The 27,469-nt window shown below is 36.5% G+C and overlaps 1 protein-coding gene across 5 annotated transcripts in view; it reads right to left on the minus strand.

The window, feature by feature from the left end:
• Nucleotides 1-27,469, minus strand: part of EXOC6 (exocyst complex component 6) — a 225,975-nt gene that overhangs the window by 92,728 nt on the left and 105,778 nt on the right. For all 5 annotated transcript variants that reach the window (XM_045810010.2, XM_045810009.2, XM_087862902.1 and 2 more), the window contains exons 14-17: nucleotides 19,229-19,334; nucleotides 14,738-14,847; nucleotides 8,112-8,223; nucleotides 6,994-7,128 (exon numbers count right to left, since the gene is read on the minus strand). In XM_045810010.2, the coding sequence (XP_045665966.2) occupies nucleotides 6,994-7,128; nucleotides 8,112-8,223; nucleotides 14,738-14,847; nucleotides 19,229-19,334 (463 nt within the window). The remainder of the gene's footprint in view (nucleotides 1-6,993; nucleotides 7,129-8,111; nucleotides 8,224-14,737; nucleotides 14,848-19,228; nucleotides 19,335-27,469) is intronic.

Raw genomic sequence — 27,469 nt, forward strand, 5'->3', positions numbered from 1 at the left:
TAGCCTTACATACATGGGATAAATCCCACTTGGTCATGATGTAGAATTCCTTTTACAAGTGGTTGGATTCAATTTGATATTTTGTTGAGGACTTGTGCATCTATGTTCATGAGAGATGTTAGTCTGTAGTTTCCTTTTCTTGTAATGTCTTTGTTTGGTTTGGGTATTAGGGTAATGCTGGACTCACAGAATGAATTTGGAAGTATTCCCTCTGCTTCTATGAGAAAGAGACTGTAGAGAACTGGTACAATATTTTCCTTAAATGTTTGGTAGGATTCATCACCAAATCCATCTGGGCCTGGTGCTCTTTCTGTTTTAGAAGGTTATTAATCATTGATTGAATTTAATAAATAAATACAGACCTATTCAGATTGTCTATTTCTTCTTGTGTGAGTTTTAGCAGATCTTGTCTTTCAAGAAACTGGTTTGTTTCATCTAGATTATCAAATCTGGGGGCACACAACTGTTAATAATCCTTTACTCTCCCTTTCTTCCTTGACCTACATGTTATTTAGAAGTGTGCTGTTTAAAACAAACAAAAAAAAGAAGTGTGCTGTTTAATCACCAAGTATTTAGGGATTTTCTGGCTTAGCTTCCTGTTATTGATTTCTTATTTAATTCCACTGTGGTCTGACAGCAGACACTATATCAGATTTCTATTCTTTCAAAAATTTTAAGGTGTGTTTAGAATATGGCTCTCTTGGTGAATGTTCCATTTGAGCTTGAGAAGAATGTATATTCTGCTGTTGTTAAATGAAGCAGTCTATAGATGTCAATTATATCCAGGTAATCCATGGTGTTACTGAGTTCGACTATGTCCTTAGTGATATTCTGTTTGCTGGATTCGTCCATTTCTGACAGAGGAGTGTTGAAGTCTCCAACAATAACAATGGACTCATTCATTTCTCGTCAATGTTCTATCAGTTTTTGCCTCACATATTTTGACCCTCTGTTGCCAGGCACATGTACACTGTGGATTCTTACGTCTTCTTGGAGAATTGACACCTTTCCTCTCTTTATCCCTGATAACTTTCTTTGCTCTGAAGTCTGCTCTGTATTAATATAACCACCCACTTTTTTGATTAGTGTTAACATCACCTATCTTTCTCTATTTAGTTTTAATCTATATGTGTCTTATATTTAAAGTGGGTTTTGTAAACAGCATATAGTTGGGTCTTGTTTTACTGATCCATTCTGATAATCTCTGTCTTTCAATTAGTATTTTTAGGCAATTGATGTTTAAAGTGATTACTGATATAGCTGGATTAGTATTTACCATTATTCGTTACTGTTTTCTATTTGTTGCACTTGTTCTTTTTCCTACTTTTGTGTTTCACTCTTTTTCTGCCTTTTGTGATACTGAATATTTGTATGACTCCATTTTATTTCCTTTCTTAGTGTATCAGTTATGCTTTTTTTTAACTTTTTAGTGGTTGCCCTAGAGCTTCCAGTATACATTTATAATTATGCCAAGTTTACTTTCAAATAACACTATACCATTTCATGGGTAGTAAGAGTACCTTATAACAACAAAATAATCCCAATTCCTCCCTCCCCTTGTATCATTGTTGTCATTCATTTCTCTTCTACATAAACATACATAAGCATGCATATACACACAAAGCATACATAATTGAATACATTATTACCATTTTAACACACTGTTATCTGTGACAGTAATTAAGAATACAAAAAATAAAAGTTTTCATTTTGCCTTCATTTACACTTTCTCTGATGCTCTTCCTTTCTTTATGTAGATCTGAGTTCCTGACCTAGATCATTTTCTTTATCTCTGAAGAAATTATTTTAACATTTCTTGTAAGGCAAGTCTACTGGCCACTAATGTCCTTAATTTTTGTTTGTCTGATAAAGTCTTTCTCCTTCACTTTTGAAGGATAATTTCACAGGATATAAAATTCTAGGTTGGTGGGTGTTTTTCTCTCAACACTTTAAATAGTTCACTCCATTCTCTTCTTACTTGCATGTTTTACAAAGATAAGTCAGATTAATTCTTATTTTTGTTAACTCTAGGTAAGGCATTTTTCCTTCTGGCTTCTTTCAGGATTCTTTACCTTTAATTTTGTGCAGTTTGAATATGATATGCCTAGGTGTGATTATTTTGGTATTTATCCTGCTTGGTGTTCTCTAAGATTTTTGGATCCTTGGTTTAGTGTCTGATGTTAATTTGGGGGAAATTCTCAGTCAATACTGTAGCAAATACTGCTTCTGTCCCTCTTTCTTTCAAACATATTCCCATTCTGTATATGTTTACCTTTTGTAGTTGTCCCACAATTCTTGGATATTCTGTTTAATTTTTTTTTTCAGTCTTTTTTTCTCTTTGCCTCTCTGTTTTGGAAGTTTCTATTGACATATCCCCAAGCTCAAAGATTTTCCCCAGCTGTGTGTACTCTACTAATGAGTGCATCAAAGGCATTCTTCATTTCTGTTATATTGCTTTTGCTCTCTAGCCTTTCTTTTCGATTCTTTCTTAGACTTTCCATCTCTCTGCTTACGTTACCCATCTGTTCTTTCATATTGTCTACATTATCCATTACATCCTTAGCATATTAATCATAATTTTTAAAAAATTCCCCATCTGATAATTCAAATATCCCTGACATAGCTGAATCTGGTTCCAATAATTACTCTACCGCTTCAAACTGTGCTTTTTGCCTTTTAGTCTTCCATGAAACTTTTTCTTGACAGCCAGACATGATGTACTAAATGAAAGTAACAGCAGTAATGTGGTGGTAAGGTGTGAGGGGAGAGGAAGTGCTCTATAGTCAAGATTAAGGTCACAGGTTTTTGCTTTTGTTTTGTTTTTTAATTTTTATCATTTAACTATAGTTGACTGGTTGCAGTCTTTAAGTAAGCTTTGCCCCTTGGCTATAAACTTCACAAGCGCTTCCTATTTCCACCCCTTTGGTGGAACAGGATGGCTACAGCAGCTGGAGTTGCATATTTCCCTTCCCCCAATCTGGTTAGGCTCTGATAAAACCCCAGTAGTTCAGGCACTGGTACATAGTTTCTTTTGAGGTTAGATCTTGTTAAGAAGAATAGAATACTTGAAGAACAGAATGCTCTGGTGTATTTCAAAATGGTTCCTTTTCCTTCCCCACTGCTGGAAGCACAAGATTATTCTTAAGTCTTCACTGCAAGAAGCTGGTAGAGCTCCAGGAGGGACAACTCACAAAAGTATGAGCCCCACCCAGACTGGGTCCCCTTTGAGTTTTAACTCCCTAACTTGTCTACACTGAGCCTCCAGCAATTCTTCAACAACAGTTCAGGTTTTCCAATACTATTTCCTGTGGAAGTTTCTGCTCCATTAAGTTGTGGTTCTCTGTATTTTCCTGTCTCTCTCCAATTCGGGGGACAGCAGTTTGCCCTGTGATCTCATTTCTCTGACAGATCAAAGAAAGGTTGTTGATTTTTCCGTTTTCTCAGTTTTTTACTTGTCAGGACAGAGTGACAACTTACAAGCTCTTTGCATACCAGAATGGAAACTAGAAGTCTGTGTTTACCTCTTAATAATTAATTGAGCTATATATAACTTTTGCATTTATAAATTGTGCATGCTCATATATATATATATATATATATATATAAGAGCAAAGTGTAATATAGATTATATTTATATTTATATATATATAAATATTATATATATATGTATAATATTTAATTTTAAAAGATTTTGTAAAAGTCCACATACCATGTCCTTGCTGTATAGGATGAGAATTTCAAACTCTTGATCAAAACCAACTTAACCACTGTCACTTTAACCATATTCTAAAAAAAACTTTGCTACACAGTCATCAACAGATTTTAAAAAGGCAAATTAGAAAAAGAATCAGAAGCATATTCCTTCTAGGCACTTACAGTTGGAATCACTGCCAGGCCTCTTTAGAGTGGCAGGTTGGAAAAACTCCCTGGAGCAAAGCTAAAGACCTCTGATGCCAAAGAAAAAGAACTGGGCCATTTCTCTACTGTATAGATTAAAAAGGTAATGGTATTCCCATTTCCCCCCCTCCATTCTGATGCAAATCTTTTCAGTCAGAAGTCTTAAAGTAGCTCTCAGTGTGGGTCCAGGTTAATTTCAAAAAGCTGAGGTACTGCTTGAGGGTAGAACTAGTTACTTAACTTCTTTTGTATCACTCACAGATTTAGCAAAATGAAAAGCATGCTAACAAGAGAGTTTATATAATATTTCATAAAGTAAGCAAATGTAAAAATCAAGCATTTTGTGTGTGCATCTGTGGTTTTTTGGAGGGGACACAAATGGAGGTGTGGGTAAAAGAATCGTTAAATGCTTATTTCCATAATCATTAGGCAACTAAATAGGAATATGTTTGCTAGGGTCACTGGACTGAAAAGAATTAGGCTAAGAGGTTAACTAAGCAATCCATGCTTATGTCTGTAATCAAGACTGTACCTTAATCAACTCTGTGAAAGAGGTAACAGACTATTCCCTAGAATGGAAATTCCCCCCAATCCCACTCAATAATTCACTTTAATATTGATTTAATAATTCTCACTGTTGAATTGCTTCCTTATATCATAGTTTAAGACAAATTCCTCTTGAAACAGACAAAAAGTAGAAATGAGCACAGCTCTTATTCTTTATCATAAAACAGAAAGGGTTTCATGAAAACAAGGATGCTCTACTATTTGTACAGGCTGCACCTGATTACCTGATTTCCAAAAAAACCCAAGGGGTATTCTATAGCAACTGCAGTTTCACCTAAGTATCTATAACTTAAGGGACCACTGGAATTATGAACCACAGCTAACATTTCTAGACATTCCCTCCCAACAGGCAGATTTGGGAAAGTATAGTTCCAAGACTCCTTAATCTAAAAGCATCATGTTCCAGTGTCTTGGTTCTTTGACTTATAAATGAAAGGAAAATTTGCTTGAAGATCCCTAGATATACCAGATGTAAAGGCAATGCATGTTTTAATGAAAGTACAGAGTAAGCTTGTTAAATTTAATGTTAACAGCTAAATATGCTTACAACTCCAGTCCTTAGTAAATCTCTTCTTGACAGTGTATGAGTAACACATGGATGTAAGGACAGAGAACAATAATGAAAAAGAAGAAAGAATGTATAAAATCTAATATAAAAGAAAAGAATTTGTCATTGGATTAGAAAAGTGTACAAAAACTTGGGGACTTTCTTCCCATGTTATAGTACTTATGACACCATGTTGTCAATGTCTTTTTATAGTTTTTTCTCCCATGAACTTCTGAAGGGCAAGCATACATTTTTATATTCTCAGCACCCAACAGAGCGCTCAGAGCATAGATGATGTACAACAAATGACACTATGCTAAGTATCCCCTTTAAACTTCATAATAATTGTAATAAGGTAGGTAATACATCACTACTCAAATTTTATAGAAAAAAACCTGGGAAAACATTATAGTTGAAGAATGTGCCCAAATATTGCCCTTAATTACTGTACTATACTATCTGAATACATGAATGTCTGCTTTGTCAAGTTCTTGTCTCAGTTTTAATAACTAATTTCATCTATTTGCTCACTCAGATATCATCTGCATTTGTACCTTATGCATCAGGATGACTATATGAGCTCAAGAATCACCAGAAAAACATACGATTTGGGGACCAACCAGATAATTTTAGGAGCCAAGAGTCATTTCTGGACTTCACACTTTCGAAGTGTGGTTACTGTTGACATTAGCTATTTCTAAATACAAGTATACTGAATTTTTTAAACATAAATGATTGTACTATAAATAAAGGAGACAAGGTGGGTAATTTATAATATATCAAGAGCAAAAACATGATAACTCTCTAATAAAAAACTTAGAAAGGGCTATGAGGTTGAACTAGCCAGCCTACGAGCACCTGGGTGGCTCAAGTTGGTTAAGCATCTGCCTTTAGCTCAGGGCATGATCTCAGGGTCCTGGGATTGAGCCTCTTAGCTGGCTCCCTGCTCAGGCTCCTGGCTCATCAGGGAGCCTCCTTCTCCCTCTGCTCCTCCCCCAGCTCATGCTTTCTCTCTCTCTAGAGATCATATAAATAAATATTAAAAAAAAATTAAACTAGCCAGCTTAGTTTAAAAATAAGAGATCAGTAAGTGGTTTATATTAATTCAATAAATCAACCAATGAAAGGGATTTATATTACTAGACTATGCCAGGGTTTCATCTATATGACCCCAAATCAATAAAATTATAAAATGGTTTATAAAACAAATTAATGAAATTATTTAATCTTCCATTCTGCTTAAAACAAACATTAATTAATCTTTTGGGATATCACAAAGTATTATATAAACAGAAATCTTTCCATTCAGAAAAAAGTAGGGGGGTGCCTGGGTGGCACAGCGGTTAAGTGTCTGCCTTCGGCTCAGGGCGTGATCCCCGCGTTATGGGATCGAGCCCCACATCAGGCTCCTCCACTAGGAGCCTGCTTCTTCCTCTCCCACTCCCCCTGCTTGTGTTCCCTCTCTCGCTGGCTGTCTCTATCTCTGTCGAATAAAATAAAATCAAATCTTTAAAAAAAAGAAAAAAGTAGGACTTTGGTAACATGTAATAAGGTAATATTTATTTTTCTTCAGGTCAGAGTTAATAAAGGATATAAAGCCAGTCTTACACTTATCTAAATTATCTTACATTTTTAATTTCCAAACACAACATGTATATACACATTACATATAAAATTAATTATGGAACTGTGAGACATTAATGGAAATCCAATTAGGCTGATTTAGCAATACCGTAAGTCTTCAAAACATGAACAAAGTGTAATATAGATGTAGAAAACCAATATATTTTTCTCCATTTTAGTGAGGATGTTAAAATGTCAAAAGGAAACTGACATCTATCTGCTTGTGTTGACAATGATTATCTCTAATTTTCAACTGTTCAGAATATAATGGAATCAAGTATATGATAAAAATTGTCTTTAATTTTTAAAAGTTTGTTTACAGTAATGGAAATAAAAATTTTGGTCAGATTTTTACATACCTTAAACGTAGAAAGTCCATAAAGTCTTGCGGTATGAACAGTCTCTTGAGAAATGTTTGTAATGTTAGTTATAAAGTCCTCAAGGTATTTGCAAGCTTGTTCCAAGTGTGTTGTGTTTATGATGATCTGCACTAGCTAGAAAATACAAAATGGATCGTTAAAATACACATTACCTGTACACAAAATCATTTGATTTTTGAAAATGAATTATTACTTTCAGCAACTGTACCATTTCTGCATAATTATAGCTTTATAGGATACAACGGATTATCTGATTTCAAAAGCCTGCAGCAAATATTATGAATGCTAACATTTAAAAAAATAATCATGAATCTAACTGCCAATTAACTTAGAATAACTCTCAAAAGTACTTTTCCAGGGGCGCCTGGGTGGCACAGCGGTTAAGCGTCTGCCTTCAGCTCAGGGCGTGATCCCGGCGTTAGGGGATCGAGCCCCACATCAGGCTCCTCCACTGTGAGCCTGCTTCTTCCTCTCCCACTCCCCCTGTTTGTGTTCCCTCTCTCGCTGGCTGTCTCTATCTCTGTTGAATAAATAAATAAAAATCTTAAAAAAAAAAAAGTACTTTTCCAAATTTTACACACTTACCAACTAAAAAAATGAGAATTATCACTTTTCATATAAAGTCTGGCAATCATAAATCTACATATATATGTTCTAACATCTTCAACTATCGACTATTCTCCATGTAAACCCTTTCCCCTCACATAGCTTAAATTTACACTGACCAAACAGTTTCACTTCTACTAATAATAAATTTAAAATAGATAGGGTGCTGAGTGGCTCCGTCAGTTCGGTTAAGCTTTGGAGTCTTGATCTCGGCTCAGGTCATGATCTCAGGGTTGTGAGATCAAGCCCTGTATAGGGCTCTGCATTCAGCAGGGAATCTGCTAGAGATTCTCTCTCTTCCTCATCCTCTCCCCCTCCCCCCATATGCCTGCACCCTCTCTCTCTCTCAAATAAATAAATAAATCTTTAAAAATAAATTTAAAAAATAAAACAGAAAGCTAGTTTTACAGGATGATGTTTAGCAATAATTAATTCACATAGTTTTTTTCATATAATGAAAGATTTAGCTATTAAGTATTTTTTTAACCTACCTCTGTCAAACCTATATGAGGTTTTCTAATAAGGTTCAGTAAACAGCTACTCAAAGTTCTGGTCAGCAGCAGATTTGTAGATTTTCTAAGCATATCGTCTATTTCTGTTGAGCTAAAAATAAAGGTTGATTATTATTTCACTTTCCATAAAGGTACAGTTAGCTTCCTAAATGATTTAACACAGTTTATTAAAATAATTTGCTCCACCTCATTCTTTTATATCTTTAAATAAATTACCCAGATTCATTAGATCCCCAAATTCAATTCTGTCACAAAAGTGACATTTTCAACAAAGTAGAATGTTCATTTATGGCATAATTTAAATGTATTCCATTAACCATTACAGTAAAACCATGGGGTACTTAGTATAAGGAAATAAAATTATTCTTAAATTATGACTCCACTATGGGACGCTTCCAAAGACACTTCAAATACAACTATAGCTACAATTATTTTTTAAATGCAAATTGATGTGAGCTCTTTGTAGGTATAATTAATTACTAGATTTAACTTTAATATAACTAAATTATCCATGTCCACTGATATTTTTTAAAAAGATTCAAAGAAATAAACACTATTACCTTATGCTAGTTTTAATTTGGTGCAAAGAAAAAAAGAAAACTCTATGATATTTCTTAACATTCTAAAGATTGCTAGGCTAGCACTAACAAGCCTTTTATTTTCTCCTAACTCCTAGGCCTTCAATTTAAGTAAACAATGACTTCTTCATATATATATATTAATACATATAGCTTCATTATCAAAAGGGTTAAGCTGGCTTTAGACTAAGTTTTCTCATTCTCAGTGCTATTAACAGGAAGATACTTCTTTGTTGTGGGGCTGTCCTGTGCTTTAAAGGATGTTATTAACAGTGTTCCTGGCCTCTACCCACTAGATGCAAGTAGCACCCTCCCCCCTAAGTTGTGACAGCCCAAAGACATTGCCAAATGTACCTGGGGGCTCCAGGTGGAATTACTCCAGCTGTGAACCACTGCTACATAGACTAAAATTCTAGCATCTTTTCTCTTTCATTAAAACATTACACTTAATAATCTATGAAGCACAAATATTTACTAGTTTATATTTATTTTTTAATTGCAAATAGAGCAAGATTTGACAAAACACAGGTACTTCTCACAACTACTCCAATGTTCTTTTTTTCAGTATCTGCTAACCCTAACTCTCACAGACCTAAAAGAATATTTCTCTGATTCTTTACAACTAAAATCAAGACTCCCGAGACATACCAGTAGGGTTTCAGGGTTACCTGACATCAAACTCTGAGACAGAAAACTCTTTCTAATCTATTATCAGTGTCCTAGAATGATCAGTGTACTCACCCTGTTAAAAAAGCGGTGGCTGCCTACTCCTCTGGTTTCTGACACACTCAAATTATGCTTAAAGACACCCTGAACAGCATTCTTCTCAGATGAAAAGTTATCCAGTATAGATAATGCCTTCTGTTTAATTTCCCTGAACTTCCTTGAATGCTGAGTCAATGCATACTTTTTTCTTGCATAAGTAAAAGCAGAGAAAGAAAACCTATAAGCACCTATGTCCTATTTGTGCTAACAAGATTTACCCGACAATGACCAGTATTTCCCCCATCAGGTTTTTATCCTGACTGAGCAATTTTTTCCCATAACTCCTTGTCCTTTGAGCCTATAAACTTGTACTCTTCCTATATTTTAAAAAACATTTCATAATTAAATCTTAATTATAATAAATCTCTTAAAATATTTTATAGCTTAAACTCTTATGCAAACTGAAAATTTCTTATAGATCATATTAGGTCCAGATATTTCCTCTGTGACCAGATAGTTGAGACTCTGAAGTCTCTTCATGAAGTCATTTCATTCTCCAGCCCTACTTTTATTCGTATATAAAAAGAAACCCGAACATTTGTACTAAAAAGCTCTGAAAGCATCTTCTGGTTCTAAAAATCAAACTCCAAAATATATTTAAACATAATAAAATAGCTTTAAATCCAGAAAGTGATTTTTCCCATAACTTTTTAATGACAAATAAAAAACAAAGGAACTCTAATAGCTCAATTTCAGGTTACAGATAAAAATTTTTTAAATAAAAATATATGTCAGTAACCTGATGATATACAATAAATTTAGACTTACGTATTTTTAAATTAACTATGCTGTGCTGTCTCTGTAGTCTGAACTGTCAATTCTCTTATTAACAAAATGAAAATAGCCAATGTATTTAATAAAGCATAATTTTAAAAAATGTAAACATAGAAGTCTTCTTGAATGAATAACTTATGATCACAGAGAGTTCATTAGAATGACTAGATATTGAAATAACCAAAGTGACAAATATTTTCTTCAAAGACAGAGGGAAAAAAATGACAATCTTTTCTGCTGTAGCATTAGTCCACAAAAGTGACTTCCTAGAAGGCTAGGAGTTCATATACAGAAAGAGTCAGAACTGAGGTGCCAATTTCAGTTCTAGTAAGCCATTAGGGAGGCTTTAGGGAAAATTACACATTTTATGACTAATGACTTTTATCTTTGGTGTTATAAATGCAATAGAAATATCAGATAACAATTAGATACCCAATGTCTCTCCTCTGTAAAAAAAAACAAAAGTTAATCCCAGACTGCTAAGTTTCTATACTTTCTACAGTTTAACAATATCTTAATTAAATATCAGTCCTATTTTTCAATAATCAACACTTAGATTCAGTAATAAAAATGTGTTAGGACATGCAAATTGTATACACTACCAATTTAAAAAATGTTAAAGTAATCTACATTTTAAGTAAAAGATGAGGGGAACCAACATTATAGAGTCAACACTGCAGCTTCAAGAATAATTCTCAAATATAACATTTGAGCCAAGTTGTAGGATGACTGTTAAAAAGGTACTTCCTGTTTCTCCCTTTCACATGCATAGGTTTAGAACAGATAAATACATGCATCACTGTTTTCAAAGATGACTAACTATAACCAGAATCTATTTGAGAGTACATAAACAAATTCAAGTCCACCCAAAGGTAGGTCAAATTCTAACTCCAACTTCTAATTATTCACAAGTACAGGTTAATATCAGGCTCTTAAATACTTCTTGTTTATGTTCCTTCCTCTTCATCACCACTGATTCTATTTCAGTCTTCCTTTATCTCCCTTCCTGAACCACTGCCTTCACCAGTTCAACATGACTATTTTTTTTAAAGATTTTATTTATTTATTTATTTATTTATTTATTTATTTATTTGACACAGAGAGAGACAGCCAGCGAGAGAGGGACACAAGCAGGGGGAGTGGGAGAGGAAGAAGCAGGCTCCTAGCAGGGGAGCCTGATGTGGGGCTCGATCCCAGAATGCTGGGATCATGGCCTGAGCTGAAGGCAGATGCTTAACGACTGCGCCACCCAGGCGCTCCTCAACGTGACTATTTTTTTAATCCCCCTCCAATCCATCATCCACAATGAGGTCAGAGTAAACTTTCTAGAATGTAACTCTAATAATGTCATTCCTTACTTAAAAATTCTTCAACAATTCCCTGATGCTTACAAAATAAAATATAAACACTCCAAGCTCTAGTCTCACGTCTAATTTTGTAGTATCCCATTCTCTCTGAAGTAACTATGTGCTTACCATATGCCAGGCACTATACTGAGTGCTTTCTAGACCTGCATTACCTCATTTAATTCTTACAACCACCCTATGAATTAATTCATTCATTTTACAGATGAGCAAACTGCAATTTAAACAAATTAAGTGACTTGCCCAACGTCCTACTAGAACTAGTGAGTGCCATCATCAAAACTCAAACTAAGGTCTAAGTCTGAAGTCTACGTTCTTAACCACTGTTATTATATTGCCTCTGTTCAAATCAAATGTTAAATGAAAAACAAGACAGGCATAAATTACCTGTGGCTCTCAGACAATTTGAGTTCCACTACTGAAAACTACCACTGTAGTAATTTGTTATTTGTTTTCAGTTAATACACTCCTATTTATCCATTGGTTTTCAAATGCTAGATTATATGGTGTGTACCGTGTTGTGCAGTACAGAGAATTTTATGATTAAAGTTAAAAGCTAATGTCTTTGAAATATAACTTAAGAGACTTTGGTATAAGAGGTGGTACAATGAAGCTTAAAGAGCTTAATGCAGTGGTTCTTCAAGTGTAGAGTGCATCAGAATTACCCAGAGGACTTGGTAAAACCCAGGGCCCAACCCTCAGAGTTTCTAATTCTGTAGGTCTGAGATAGCATTTCTAACAATTTCCCATGTGACGCTAATGCTGCTGGTCTGGGGACTACACTTTGAGAATCACTGGCTTGTGAGAAACACATAGCACAGCAGATGCCATGCATTAGGTATTTATCTTCCTTTCTTCTCCAACTCATACATTATTCAGGAACAAAAATTAAGAAATCTTTTAAAGCATCTCTCTATTTGCAAGGAAAGAGCAGTGTAAGACCTAAAATAAGATAACTCTTTTACCCTGGCAGAACACACATTTCTTCCTCCATTTATTTATATGCTCTTTAAATCCAAAATAGTGGTAGCTTACAATAAGAGACACAGATACAATAAAATAAAATAAAAACAACTACTATTTTTCTGTTTCAGCTTGAAAAATAAACTACTGTTATACCTGAACTGCCTTCATGCCTTTCTTATGACTTAAAATTCAGAAGAGTTTCGCTGAAAGGTATTTCCTGCTATTCAGTATACAAATTCAGAAGAATGAAATTCAGAGAGGGAGACTATGAAAGCCAGCTTCACCACTTTCTCCTCCAGAGCATATTCACAATTAGAAATATATCATGTGACTATACTGCAGGGTCCATTTGGTAGCTGGAACAAGAGTGGCATAAAGATTAATGTTCTAATATTAAGTGGTAGTTTCTTAAATGCCAGACACTTTCATTGATATGGGAGTCAGAAGACCTGTTCCTTCATCCCAGCTCTCAAACTAACTAGCTGGGTCATTCTGGATGACATAGCCTCTCTGAGCCTCAGTTTCCTTGTTAGCAAAACAGGGATAATATCACATTTCCCAACTCCATAAACGTAGGTTATTACTTTCATCACACCAAATAAATGGTATTCTCTCGTCTAAAATCAAGTTCGCTACTGCTATTAACAATTGCTGTACTGCTCTCTGTTACTGAATATGATACCAATTCGCTGTAACATTCTTTAATTCCACTGAATTTTTTGAATCCTCACTTTAAACCTAATTAAGGAAAAACAAAACTATAAAGAATATCAGTTTTTGACAAGTGAATGACACAAAGTGGGGATATTATCTAGTTATTGGTAACCTGAGCAATAGAAAAACTAAAATAAATAAGATCTAAACAACTAAAAAAAAAAAAAGGAAAAAAAAAGAAGGAATATTGGAAAACAAACTTAACAACAAATGCAAGGTGTGAACCTTATTTGGACCCTAATTCAAATATACCAATTCCAGCAGCCCAGGTGTCCATTGATAGATAAACGGGTGAAGAAGTGGTGTGTATGTGTGTGTGTGTGTGTGTGTGTGTGTGTGTGTGTGCATACAACAGAATATCATTCAGCCATAAAAAAAGAATGAAATCTTGTCATTTGCAACAGCATGGCTGGAGCTACAGACTATAAGGCTAAGTGAAGTAAGGCAGTCAGAGAAAGACAAATATCATGTGATTTCACTCATATGTGGGATTTAAGAAACAAAACAAACGAGCAAAGGAAAAAAAGAGAGAGCAAGAACAAACTGCTGGTTATCAGAGAAGGGATGGGTGAAGTAGGTGAAGGGGATTAAAGAGTATACTTATAATGAGTACTAAGTAATGTATAGAACTACTGAATCACTACATTGTACATCTGAAACTAATACACTGTATTAACCATACTGGAATTAAAATTAAAAACTTAATAAAAAATTCTACAAAGAGTAACAGTAGCAAACTGTTATTAGCAAACAAACATACCAATGGTAAAAAGACATCTTGGGAACAATCAAGAATATAGTGTTATGGACTAGGGAACTGATATCATGGAATAGTGTTAATTTTGTCAAGCGTGATGGTTAAATAACGAAATGCCTTTATTTTTTTAGAAACACATACTGTTTCTAGGGGTAAAATGTCATTATTTCTGGAATTTGCTTTTTAAAATACTTATCAAAGGGGTGCCTGGATGGCTCAGTTGGTTATGTCCAACTCTTGGTTTCGGCTCAGGTCATGATCTCAGGGTCATGAGATGGGCCCCACATGGGGTTCCACGCTGAACACAGAGTCTGCTTGGGATTCTCTCCCTCTCCCTTTGCCCATTGGGTGTGTGTGCTCTCTCTTTCTCAAACAAATAAATATTTTTTAAAAATAAAATACTTAAGCAAAAAAAATTAGGAAAATAGGGCAAAATGTTATTGTTACAGATGCTGAGAACACAGGAGTTTCCGATCTCTATTTTTATGTAAGTTTGAATACTGACATTACAGAAAGTAAAAAAATATATGACATCAAATTTACAGCAACTTAACCCCAATGTCGCTAAAATATGTAAGCCTTTCCAATGAGATAATAATCCATTAAAGAATCAAGGCTTGAAAATCAAGTGTTAATGTTTTGTAAAAAGAGCTATGATAAAGATATATTTCTTATTAGTAAACTTACCTCCGGTGAAGTGACTCTGAAAATTTCAGGCTAGCGTAAATAAATTCTTTAACTTGAATATAAATATGAGGCACTGACTGAGACATGGGAAATTTCTTTGGGAAAGATTGCTGTAGAAAGAAAAACAAAGTTAATATTGCTTTTGAAATTTTAGAAAAAGATATTCTAATCACCTAAAAATATAAAAAAATAAATCACTTTCATGTTTGAATAGGAAATAAAAGCATCTCAAAGTCTATTATATTTCTGTTATGCTTGAGATTTTTTAAAAAACCAAAAAATTTTTTAAAGATTTTATTTATTTATTTATTTATTGAGAAAGAGAATGAGTGGGGAAGAGGGGTAGAGGGAGAGAGAGAGAGAAGCAGACTCACTGCTGAGCAGGGAGCCCAATATGGGGCTTGATCCCAGAACCTGGAGATCATGACCTGAGCCAAAGGCAGACACTTAACCAACTGAGCCACCTAAGGTGCCCCAAACCAAAATATTTCTGAAGAAAATAAAGTGGAAATTGACCTGTCTCTTAAATCATATAATCAGACTTCTAAGAAGCAGAGAAAGCATATATCAACACCACTGTATATTCTGACAAAGGTATCCTGCGAAAGATGCCTAGCTGTCTGTTGATTTGCATTCATAGTACAAGAGTCACGTTGGCCATGAAAGTTATGGCCCTCTTCCTGGCTTAGTATCATCAATTGATTCTAAAGATTCCCCTTCAGTGAAGGCTTGACATCAATTCAACGAAACATCCATTTCATTCCATAACTCCTCTAGTACCTTACAGCAGCGCAGCCAATGGTTTACAGGGTGCTTTTTGGCTAAACTGCTTTATCAGCCAACATCTATTAGCAAATTCTCAGTCTCTAAAAGGTAAATTCTCTCCAAGATTTTTACCCAAAGCCCCTATTTATACTTAATAAATTCTAATCTATACTTCTATCTTCATATTTGCTGCAATTTAGTTTAACCAGTGAAAGTACCCTCACTCACCAAGGTGTCTAATGACCTCTTAGATGTTAAATCCAATGGACTGTTCCAGCTCTCTTGTTACCTGATTTATCTGAAGTATCTGACACAGTTAGCTCCCTCCTGCTTCTTAAATGATCTCTCCTTCCTTGGCATCCATGTTCCAAACTGATTTTTCTCTTATTTCTTTATCTTCTCTGTACCTCTTCCTCTAGCCAACCCTTAAAATTATTGCTATGCCTCAGGGTTCTAGCCCATGTCTTCTCTTCTTACCACACGTACTGTCCTTGGATGATCTCATCTAACCTCATGACTTCAATCATCTTGCAAGTACCAATATCTCCCAAATCTACAACTCCAGGCTACTCTCCTGAAGTCCAAATCCATATATCTAACTACCACTTAGACACTTCCATTTGGCTGTGACATTTGGCATATACTCAGTAGATCTAACAGTGAAATCATCCTTTCCTTCTAAATCTGCTCTTCCTGTGTTTCCTATCTTAGTGAATGCTACCATCCTTTAAGGCTGAAACCTGGTTATCATACTTGACCCCTCTATCTTCATCATCCCTCACATGCAAATAATCACCAACTCCCATTGTTCTCCCCACCTAAACATCTCTTAAATCAAATTCCATGGCAGTGACTCCCACTCAGGTCACCAATCTCTCTTACCAAGATAACTGCAACAATGGTTGCTGGTCTTCCAGCCACTAGTCTTACTCTTCTCCAATCCATTTTCCACACATTAGCCAGATCTTTCTTCCTCCCTCCCTTCCTTCTTTATACTTCGTTCCTTCCTTCCTTGTACTTCCTTCCTTCCTTGTACTTCACTTCCTTCCTTATACTTCCTTCCTTGTACTTCCTTCCTTCCTTGTGCTTTCTTCCATCTCCTGTACTTCCTTCCTTCCTTCCTTCCTTCCTTCCTTCCTTCCTTCCTTCCTCCCTTCCTTCTTTCTGTCCTCTGTCTTTTCCTTCCTTTCTTTTTTTAGAGAGAAAGAGAAAGTGAGCAAGGAAGAGGTGGCCACGGGAGAGAGAGAGAATCGTAAGCAGGCTCCATGCTCAGCCAGAGCCCAGCCCAGGGCTTGATCTCATGACCCTGAGATCATGACATGAGCTGAAATCAAGAGTCGGACGCTTCACTGACTGAGCCACCCAGGCGCCCCCAGAGAGATCTTTCTAAAGCACAAATCTGATTATGGTTTTACTTCTTACAACCCTGTTGTGACTTCTCAGTACCCCTCGGGATAAAGGTTGAACTCTCTAACACTGTTTAAAAGGGCTATTATAGTCTGGCCCTTTCTACTTCATCTTCATTTCTTGATCTTTGTCTCTTGTGCTTTATCAACCTTGCACTTCATACAACAGAATTAGAGCCTTTCTGCATGCTGCTTCCTCTATCTTAAGGCATGCCAAATTCTGTGAATTGTAATGTCCTGATTATCCCTCACTTGACTATAAGCTCCTTGACAGCAGAGACCAAAAAACCACCAAATAGCACAGTGTCTACTATATAGCAGGTGAATGATAAATATTTGAATGAACAAAGGTATTCTTAGGTACCTCCAGCAGAAGGAAACTTAAACTGGCTGGTAATGAAAACATTCATATACACAGTGTATCTCCATAACTGGTAGAGTCAACCTTTCCAAATTTGGAGACTCATTCAGGAGTACTACAAAAACCAACCAAAAAGTTGCTATTCTTTAAGATCACCTGATAATAATGTAAGTGCTAACTCACCTCCAATTTATGCTCTACAGAATAATGAACCCAGTACTATTTGAAAGACATTTCAGCTTTAAGAATTTATTTTAATGACATTAAAGACAATATGAATATGTTCTTGTTTTAGCCAAAGGGTTCTAATCAAATTAGCACTGTTATCTGCAAAAAGACAGATCTTTGTATATATGTTCAGTCTTACTACTTGTTTACATATAATTTACGTTGAAAATATAACTAGAGTTTTTTGAGAGACAGTTTTACATCTTTTCTAATAGTTTTAATTGAAAATTATACTCAAATTAGGGGAAAAAATGGAGTATACCCAATGATACCAAATTATACTAAATAATTTAATGAGATTTCTTTTAAAGTCTGCACATTTAAATTTTCCATGTAGCTTTTACTTCAACATTAGTTCTTCTTTTTAATAATATATGAACCAATAAATACAACTCCTAACGAGCTTAATCTTAAGAGGTACTACATATTTTGGAAGCACCCTACAAAGTCAAACTTCCTTTTAACTATAAATCTATTTAGAATAATTTATTGTAATTAGAAAGGACATTAGAGATTATTTAGTTCAACCTTCTCATTTGACAGATGTGGCACAAATGTCCAAATAGGGTAAGTCATCTACCCATAATAAGTCACAGGCAGAGCTGGCATATGAACCTGGACCAAATCCAATGCTCTTAATACAGACGCTATAGCCTGAAAAAACTTATTACCAATAACTAAAACAAAATAAAACCAAGCTACAACGTATAGAATGTAAAATATTCTGGTAGAATGTAGAATATTCTGGTCTTTTGTGTGTATTAGAATACAACTATTATGTACATGTGATGGCAGTCTTAGCTATAATCTAAAAGCTATTTTAATTGCATTTGATTACGTGATCCTATATTTAGTGACTACTACACATAGTATTCCTAGTTCATGTATATAAAAAAAATAAAAATTTATAGTCACAGTTCACACAATTCATTCGAAATTCACTGTTGTTCTTCATTGTGAAGAAATACAAACGTAGAGAAGAGTTCGAAAATAATAAAGAAGAGTAAAGAGGAAAAAAAAGAATAAAAAAGTGACAATAACAGAAAATACAATACCCTTTTCCCAGGAGAGCTGATTTTGCCCAGAGATACTGGATAGGTACAATTGTGTGCTTGTGTGCAGGTATGAACACACATATGCAATCATGTGTGTTCCCACAATATGCTACATGCTGGCCTATTTTCTTTCTCTACCCTGGCTTTTGTTCAGATATCTTGCCTCCAAAAATACATATTCCTACTTCAAGAAAAAAATCTACAGTTGGCAATTGCCTTCATACACCTCTAATTTAACCAAGATAAACTTTCTGCAGAAGTATATTTCTAGAAAAGAAAACACAAAATAAGATCTTCCGCAGTGATGAACATTTCAAATAAATTCTCCTCTCTTTCCCTAGAATATATTCTTATTTCTATAATCTACTTAACATTTACTTTATCTAATTTGGAATCCACATAATGTTACTAATACCTGTCCTGGGAATTCACCTAACATTTTGGACAACCGCTCCTAGTATCTCCAGGAAAGTCCCTTCTTAACTTCACAAAAACAGTAGTAGTAGTAACATAATCTTTAAAAGTTAATAAAACATTATTCGTTTTCTCAAATAACATAACTGCAACAAAGGTCTCAAAAGAAGCCACTCTCACTTAATGTCAGGTTAATATTATGTAGCAATAACTATTATGAATTTATGTTTAAGAAATTCTTGAATTAAAAACTAGCTTGTACCTTTTCAAGGTCTGGATCTTGAAAGGGAAATTTACTGATGACTACTTTATATTCTTCTTCATTAACAATAGGGATGGGGCTATAATTATCTTCTTCAAAAATGTCCCTGTTAAGAAAGAAGAATTGAAAATTTAACATTAAAAAAACATATCACTAGAGCGATATAAGACAATACTTAAAAAAAAAAGACAATTACTGTAAAAGCATTTTTATTAGACAATTCTAAAATTCAATACCAAATAAACCTTGTCCCTCAAAATTCATATGCAATCTCTTCTTCCCATTTGTTTTATATCCTCTCAGCACTTTAGTTGTAGTTTTTTATTCTAGAACAATTCTTTTTTTAAAAAGATTTATTTATTTAAGTAATCTCCACACTCAACGTGGGGATTGAACTCACAACCCCAAGATCAAGAGTTGCATGCTTCACCAACTGCACCAGCCAGGTGACCCTAAAACAACTCTGAAGATGTGCAGTCTGACATTACAGATAAAGGGCTGATATCCAAGATCTATAAAGAACTTATTAAACTCAACATTCAAAGAACAAATAACCCAGTAAAAAAAATGGGAAGAAGACATGAACAGACACTTCTCCAAAGAAGACATGCAAATGTCTACCAGACACATGAAAAAATGCTCAACATCACTAGCCATCAGGGAAATACAAATCAAAACCACAATGAGATACAACCTTACACCAGTTAGAATGGCAAAAAATAACTAAACAGGACACAACAAATATTGGCAAGGATGTGGAAAAAGGAGAACCCTCTTACAGTGTTGGTGGGAATGCAAGCTGGTACACGCAAGCTGGTACAGCCACTTTGGAAAGCAGTATGGAGGATCCTCAAGATCTTAAAAATAGAGCTACCCTATGACCCAGCAATTGCACTACTAGGTATTTACCCCGAAGATACAGATATAGTGAAATGAAGGGGAACATGCACCCCAATGTTCATAGCAGCAATGTCCACAATAGCCAAACTGTGGAAGGAGCTGGGATGTCCTTCAACTGATGAATGGATAAAAAAGATGTGGTACACATATACAATGGAATATTATTCAGCCATCAGAAAGGATGAATACCCACCATTTACATTGACATGGATGGAACTGGAGGGGATTATGGTAAGTGAAGTAGGTAACGCAGAGAAAGATGATTATCATATGGTTTCACTCATATGTGAAACATAAGCAACAGCACAGAGGACCACAGGGGAAGGGAGGGAAATCTGAAGGGGAAGAAATCGAGAGGGAGATGAACCATGACAGACTATGGACCCCGAGAAACAAACTGAGGGTTTCGGAGGAGAGGGGGGTGGAGGGATGGGGTAACAGGGTAATGGGTACTAAGGAGGGCATGTGTTGTGATGAGCACTGAGTGTTATATGCAACTAATGAATCACTGAACACTACATCAGAAACTAATGACGTAGTATACAGTGGCTAACTGAACATAATAATAAAAAAAAGATGTGTAGTCTGAACAAACTCATTATCTATAACTAAAAACAAAGCCATGAAATGAAGAGTATTCCAGTGTATTTCTTGATAGGAACAATTCTCTAACCGTAAGTCTTTTCTCTCTTCCCAACTAGATCATAAGTTCCCTGAAGATGAAACAGTGTCTTCCATTTACTTAGTCTTTTCAAAGTGTCGTATTTACAAAAGGACTTTTTATATTTAGTAAGCAGAGACAGTTACTATTCACCCAGTACACTTGTGCTCTCCTACACAGCCCTCTTGCAAAGGCACAGTTATATCACCAGTTTTGGCCACTGGGTTGTGAATGGAAGTGATAGGTGTTGCTTCAAGCCTAACTTATGAGCTAAATATGTGACTCTCTTTCCCATGGTAATAGGGAAGACCACATGTTGAGAATGTAGAAACACAAATGCAAACAGCCTGGATCTTGGACTACTAGACCCACTAGGGACTTCTGTGTGAGAAATAAAATGTCTGTGTTCATTGGCCAAGATATGGGGGATTTTTGTTATCGTAGCATAACCCAGACTGTCCAAATATACTTGCTGTCCAATCATCAACTTTCTTTTAATCAATAATTCAGCTTGACTAATATTTATTGAGCACCTATTGTGCGCCAGGTTCTGGGTAATTGTGATGAAAATTCCTTACTTCATGAAGATAAATGCAAAATCTTTGTTCTCAACCTATTGGAGATACAGATAGGAAAACAAATAATAATGTTTATAATAATGTGTTATATAAATAGCACAAAGGAAGAAATGGTTAAGTTTATCAGAGTAGGTGGGTGACATCTCATGGAAAGTTTTATAGAGAAGCCATGAGCTCTGTAGAGTCTTTCAAGATGAAAAAGAAATACTTCTAATCAGATTATGGAAGAACAGCATTTCAGAAAGATGGAACAAAACAAGCAAAAACATAAGGGGTAAGAAAAAGTATGAGTGTGGGAGGGAGTAAACCATAGGTAATGCAGTCCTACTGGAGTATCGAGTATACAAAAGACAAGGTGTAATGAGACCAGGCAGGTGGACAAACTGAGGCACCCAGATTTTATCCTGGAGTACCATTTATAGGTTTTAGGCAGAGAAATGTCATAGGTCCACTATGTGGAGGATAAACTGGAAAAAGGACAACAATGAACAGATGCCAGTGCAAAATACTGAAGAATAATCTAGATAAAAGGTGATAAGGATCTGAATTAAAGCTGTCCTAGTGGGGGCAGAAAGGAGGTGGCAAAAACAAGAGCTTTAAGAAGTAGAATATACAGACAGGATTTAAAAACTAAATGAGAATTATGAAGGAAGGTGTAATCTGGATGTATCTATGGTTTCTAAACAGGGCAAAGGGACAAATGATGTTAAGTGTCACCTCATCAGAGACATTTGCTGAGGTAAGGAAGATCTCAAGAGGATACAGTTTCCACAGTGGATGATTGCTATCTCACTGATAAATGGTCTAGGGTCTTGATGAGAGACTGGAAATAAAGGCACAGTTTTGTAAATCATGATGGTGAACAAGGTAGTTAAAATAAGACTGTTTGGGCGTGGGGAGAAATAAGACTCTGTTCCCTAAAATATCGTGAGAGGTTTCACCTAATTCTATTTCTTTCTAAACAGTGTTTTAAAATAAGGGGTTAAAAGGAAAATTATACTATAGAGAACAAACAGACGTTTACCAGAGGGGAGGGGAGTGGAGGGATGGCTGAAATAAGTAAAGGGAATTAAGAGCACATTTATTTTGAGGAACACTGAGTAACAGAATTGATGAACCACTATACTGTACACCTGAAACTAATATAACACTATATGTTAACTATACTGGAATTAAAATTTTTTAAAAAGGCAAGTTACAGGTTAAGAAACTACTAGAAGACCATAAACTACTTACTTTACACAAATGCCAAGGAATCAGTTAATATGCAAGGAGAGGTAATTTATTGAGTAGTACATTCACATTCTGAAAATGTTAATGTAGTCTTAAAAGGGACTGTTTACTAAGTTACTTTGTGTAAAGCACTATACTTGGGGCTAGGCAATCAAGAATATAAATATAGGCTTCATTCCCCCTTCTGATTACCCCCCCTTTCTTTACCCTTTTCTCTCCTATATAATTTAATAATTTTGGAAGAGTTAAGATGGCGGAGGAGTAGGGGACCCCTTTTTCAGGCAGTCCCCTGAGTCGAGTTGGATAGGCACCAGACCAGCCTGACCATCCACGGAATCACCCTGAGATGCAGGAAGGTACATCTGGATCTCTACAAATGAACATCTCCAGTGCTGAGTATTGAGGTACGAAGCGGGGAGCCGTGAAACCGTGCACAGATATTGGAAGATAAACGGAAGGGGGAGGGAACCACCACGTTCGGGAGCCAGGAAGCGGTAGCCACCTGCACGGGGGAGTGGGCAGACTCGCGGACGGCACCTGCGAGAGAGCAGACTGAGACCGTGAGCCAGGGAACGCGCACCACCAGACTGAAACGGAGCACTGGTGTGCTCACTGGAACCAGACTGAGACCAGGAGCTCCGGGAGCACACGGGGGCGGCTGGCGGCTGGCGGTGTTAGAAACACAAAGGACAGAGACGTGCCGGCTCTGGAAGCGAGGGCTGGGACGCTAGATGTGGGGCGTACATCCCGGGATGCTGCAGGGTTGAGCAGCACCAACAGAAACAGAGTTAAAGTGGCCAGAACATCAGTGGAGAACGGTCCGTGATCCCTCTGTTCTGAGACAGAGGCTGAGATTCGGCCACTGCTACTCTCTCAGAAGAGGCACAGCAAACCACCAGGGAAAGCCACCGGAGAACAAAAGCCTGGAAATACTGGCTCACAGGGTGCCCATCCCCATCTCCCCTCGCAGGGGACACGGAGACTCTACCCAAACAGGGTTGCCTCAGTATCGGCGCAGCAGGCCCCTCCCCCAGAAGGCAGGCTGAAAAATCAAGAAGCCCACATCCCTCAGATCCCTATAAAACAAGGGCGCATGGCCTGGGTCCCGGTCAATAATTTGGGCTCTGGACAACCCCACAACCTCTTCTCATCAGAATGACGAGAAGGAGAGTCCCCCCCAGCAAAGAAAAGACAATGAGTCTGTGGCCTCTGCCACAGAACTAATGGATATGGATATAACCAAATTATCAGAAATGGAATTCAGAGTAACAATGGTCAAGAAGATGTGGAGACTTGAAAAAAGTATTAACGAAAATGTTAATGAGAATATAGAATCTCTAAGGGCGGAAATGAGAGCGAATCTGGCAGAAATTAAAAATTCTATGAGCCAAATGCAGTCAAAACTAGAGGCTCTGACGGCCAGGGTGAATGAGGCAGAAGAACGTATCAGCGAATTGGAGGACGGGTTAGTAAAAGAAAAAGCTAAAATAGAATCTGAACTCAAAAACATCCATGCTCAGGAATGTAGGTTATGGGAGATTACTGACTCAGTGAAACATTCCAATGTCAGAATCATCGGCATCCCTGAGGGGGTGGAGAAAAACAGAGGTCTAGAAGAGATATTTGAACAAATTGTAGCTGAAAACTTCCCTAATCTAGCAAGGGAAACAAACATTCATGTCCAAGAGGCAGAGAGGACCCCTCCCAAGCTCAACCATGACAAACCTACGCCACGTCACGTCATAGTGCAATTCGCAAATATTAGATCCAAGGATACAGTACTGAAAGTGGCCAGGGCAAAGAAATTTCTCACGTACCAAGGCAAAGGTATCAGAATTATGTCAGACCTGTCTACACAGACCTGGAATGAGAGAAAGGGTTGGGGAGGGCATTTTTAAAGCTCTTTCAGAGAAAAACATGCAGCCAAGGATCCTTTATCCAGCAAGGCTGTCATTCAGAATGGATGGAGAAATAAAGACCTTCCAGAATCGCCAGTCATTGACCAATTTCGTAACCACGAAAACAGCCCTACAGGAGATATTAAGGGGGGTTCTATAAAAGTAAAAAGGCCCCAAGAGTGATACAGAACAGAAAGTCACAATCGATAGAAACAAAGACTTTACTGGCAACATGGCATCATTAAAATCATCTCTCTCAATAATCAGTCTCGATGTAAATGGCCTAAATGCTCCCATAAACGCCACAGGGTTGCAGATTGGATAAAAAGACATGACCCATCCATTTGCTGTCTACAAGAGACTCACTTTGAACCTAAAGATACATTCGGACTGAAAGTAAAGGGATGGAATACCATCGTTCACGCCAATGGACCTCAAAAGAAAGCTGGGGTAGCAATTCTCATAGCAGACAGATTGGATTTTAAACTGAAGACTGTATATAGAGACACAGAAGGGCACTATATTATTCTTAAAGGATGTATCCAACAAGTGGATATGACAATTATAAATATATATGCCCCCAACAGGGGAGCAGCAAGATACACAAGCCAACTCTTAACCACAATAAAGAGACATATAGATAAAAATACACTAATAGTAGGAGACCTCAACACTCCACTATCAGCAATAGACAGATCACCTAAGAAAGAAATCAGCAAAGAAACAAGAGCTTTGAATGCCATACTTGATGAGATGGACCTCATAGATATATATATATATAGAACACTATACCCCAGAACCAAAGAATACTCATTCTATTCTAATGCCCATGGAACATTCTCAAGAATAGACCATGTTCTGGGTCACAAAACAGGTCTCAACCGATACCAAAAGATTGAAATTATTCCCTGCATATTCTCAGACCACAATGCTCTGAAATTGGAACTCAACCACAAGGAAAAATTTGGAAGAAACTCAAACACTTGGAGACTAAGAACCATCCTGCTCAGGAATGATTCGATAAATCAGGAAATCAAAAATCAATTTAAACAATTTATGGAGACCAACAGGAATGAAAACACAATGGTCCAAAACCTATGGGATACTGCAAAGGCAGCCCTAAGGGGGAAATACATAGCCATCCAAGCCTCACTCAAAAGAATAGAAAAATCTAAAATGCAGTTCTTATATTCTCACCTCAAGAAGCTGGAACAGCAACAGAGGGACAGGCCTAATCCACGCACAAAGAAGCAGTTGACCAAGATTAGAGCAGAAATCAATGAATTAGAAACCAGGAGTACAGTAGAGCAGATCGACAGAACTAGAAGCTGGTTCTTTGAGAGAATCCATAAAATTGACAGACCTCTGCAAGACTTATCCAAAAGAATAGAGAAAGGACCCAGATTAATAAAATCATGAATGAAAAAGGAGAGGTCACAACCAACACCAATGAAATTGGAAGGATTATTAGAAACTTTGATCAACAGCTATATGCCAATAAATTAAGCAATCTGGAGGAGATGGAGGCCTTCCTGGAAACCTATAAACTACCAAGACTGAAACAGGAAGAAATTGATTTTTTAAACAGGCCAATTAATTATGAAGAGATTGAGTCAGAGATAAACAACCTTCCAAATAATAAAACTCCAGGCCTGGACGGTTTTCCTGGGGAATTCTACCACACATTCAAAGAAGAAATAGTACCTATTCTCCTAAAGCTATTTCAAAAAATAGAAACGGAAGGAAAGCTACCAAACTCATTCTATGAGGCCAATATTACCTTGATCCTCAAACCAGGCAAAGACCCCATCAAAAGGGAGAATTACAGACCGACTTCTCTAATGAATATGGACGCCAAAATCCTCAACAAGATCCTGGCTAATAGAATCCAACAGTACATTAAAAGGATTATCCATCATGATCAAGTGGGATTCATCCTTGGGATGCAAGCATGGTTCAACATTCTCAAATCGATCAGCGTAATACATCATATCAACAAGAAAAGACTCAGAAACCATATGATCCTCTCAATTGATGCAGAAAAAGCATTTGACAAAATACAGCATCCTTTCCTGATTAAAACCCTTCAGAGTGTAGGGATAGAGGGTACATTCCTCAATCTCATAAAAACCATCCATGAAAAGCCTACAGCAAATATCATTCTCAATGGGGAAAAGCTGGAAGCCTTTCCCATAAGATCAGAAACACGACAAGGATGCCCACTCTCGCCACTATTATTCAACATAGTACTAGAAGTCCTTGCAACAGCAATCAGACAACAAAAAGGGATAAAAGGTATCCAAATTGGCAAAGAAGTCAAAATGTCTCTCTTCGTAGATGACATGATACTCTATATGGAAAACCCAAAAGAATCCACGCCCAAACTATTAGAAGTTATAGAGCAATTCAGTAATGTGGCGGGATACAAAATCAATGCTCAGAAATCAGTTGCATTTCTATACACGAATAACGAGACTGAAGAAAGAGAAATTAGGGAATCCATCCCATTTACAATAGCACCAAAAACCATACATTACCTTGGAATTAACTTAACCAGAGACGTAAAGGACCTATATTCTAGAAACCATAAATCACTCTTGAAAGACATTGAGGAAGACACAAAAAGATGGAAAAATATTCCATGCTCATGGATCGGAAGAATTAACATAGTTAAAATGTCCATGCTACCCAGAGCAATCTACACTTTCAGTGCCATCCTGATCAAAATACCGATGACATTTTTCAAAGAACTGGAACAAATAGTCCTTAAATTTGTATGGAACCAGAAAAGGCCCCGAATCTCCAAGGAACTGTTGAAAAGGAAAAACAAAGCTGAGGGCATCACAATGCCAGATTTTGAGCTGTACTACAAAGCTGTGATCACAAAGACAGCATGGTACTGGCACAAAAACAGACACATAGACCAGTGGAACAGAATAGAGAATCCAGAAATGGACCCTCGGCTCTTTGG

The sequence above is a fragment of the Ursus americanus genome, chromosome 6 (genome assembly GCF_024610735.1).
Source record: "Ursus americanus isolate L20-20 chromosome 6, mUrsAme1.1.p, whole genome shotgun sequence".
NCBI lineage: Eukaryota > Metazoa > Chordata > Mammalia > Carnivora > Ursidae > Ursus > Ursus americanus.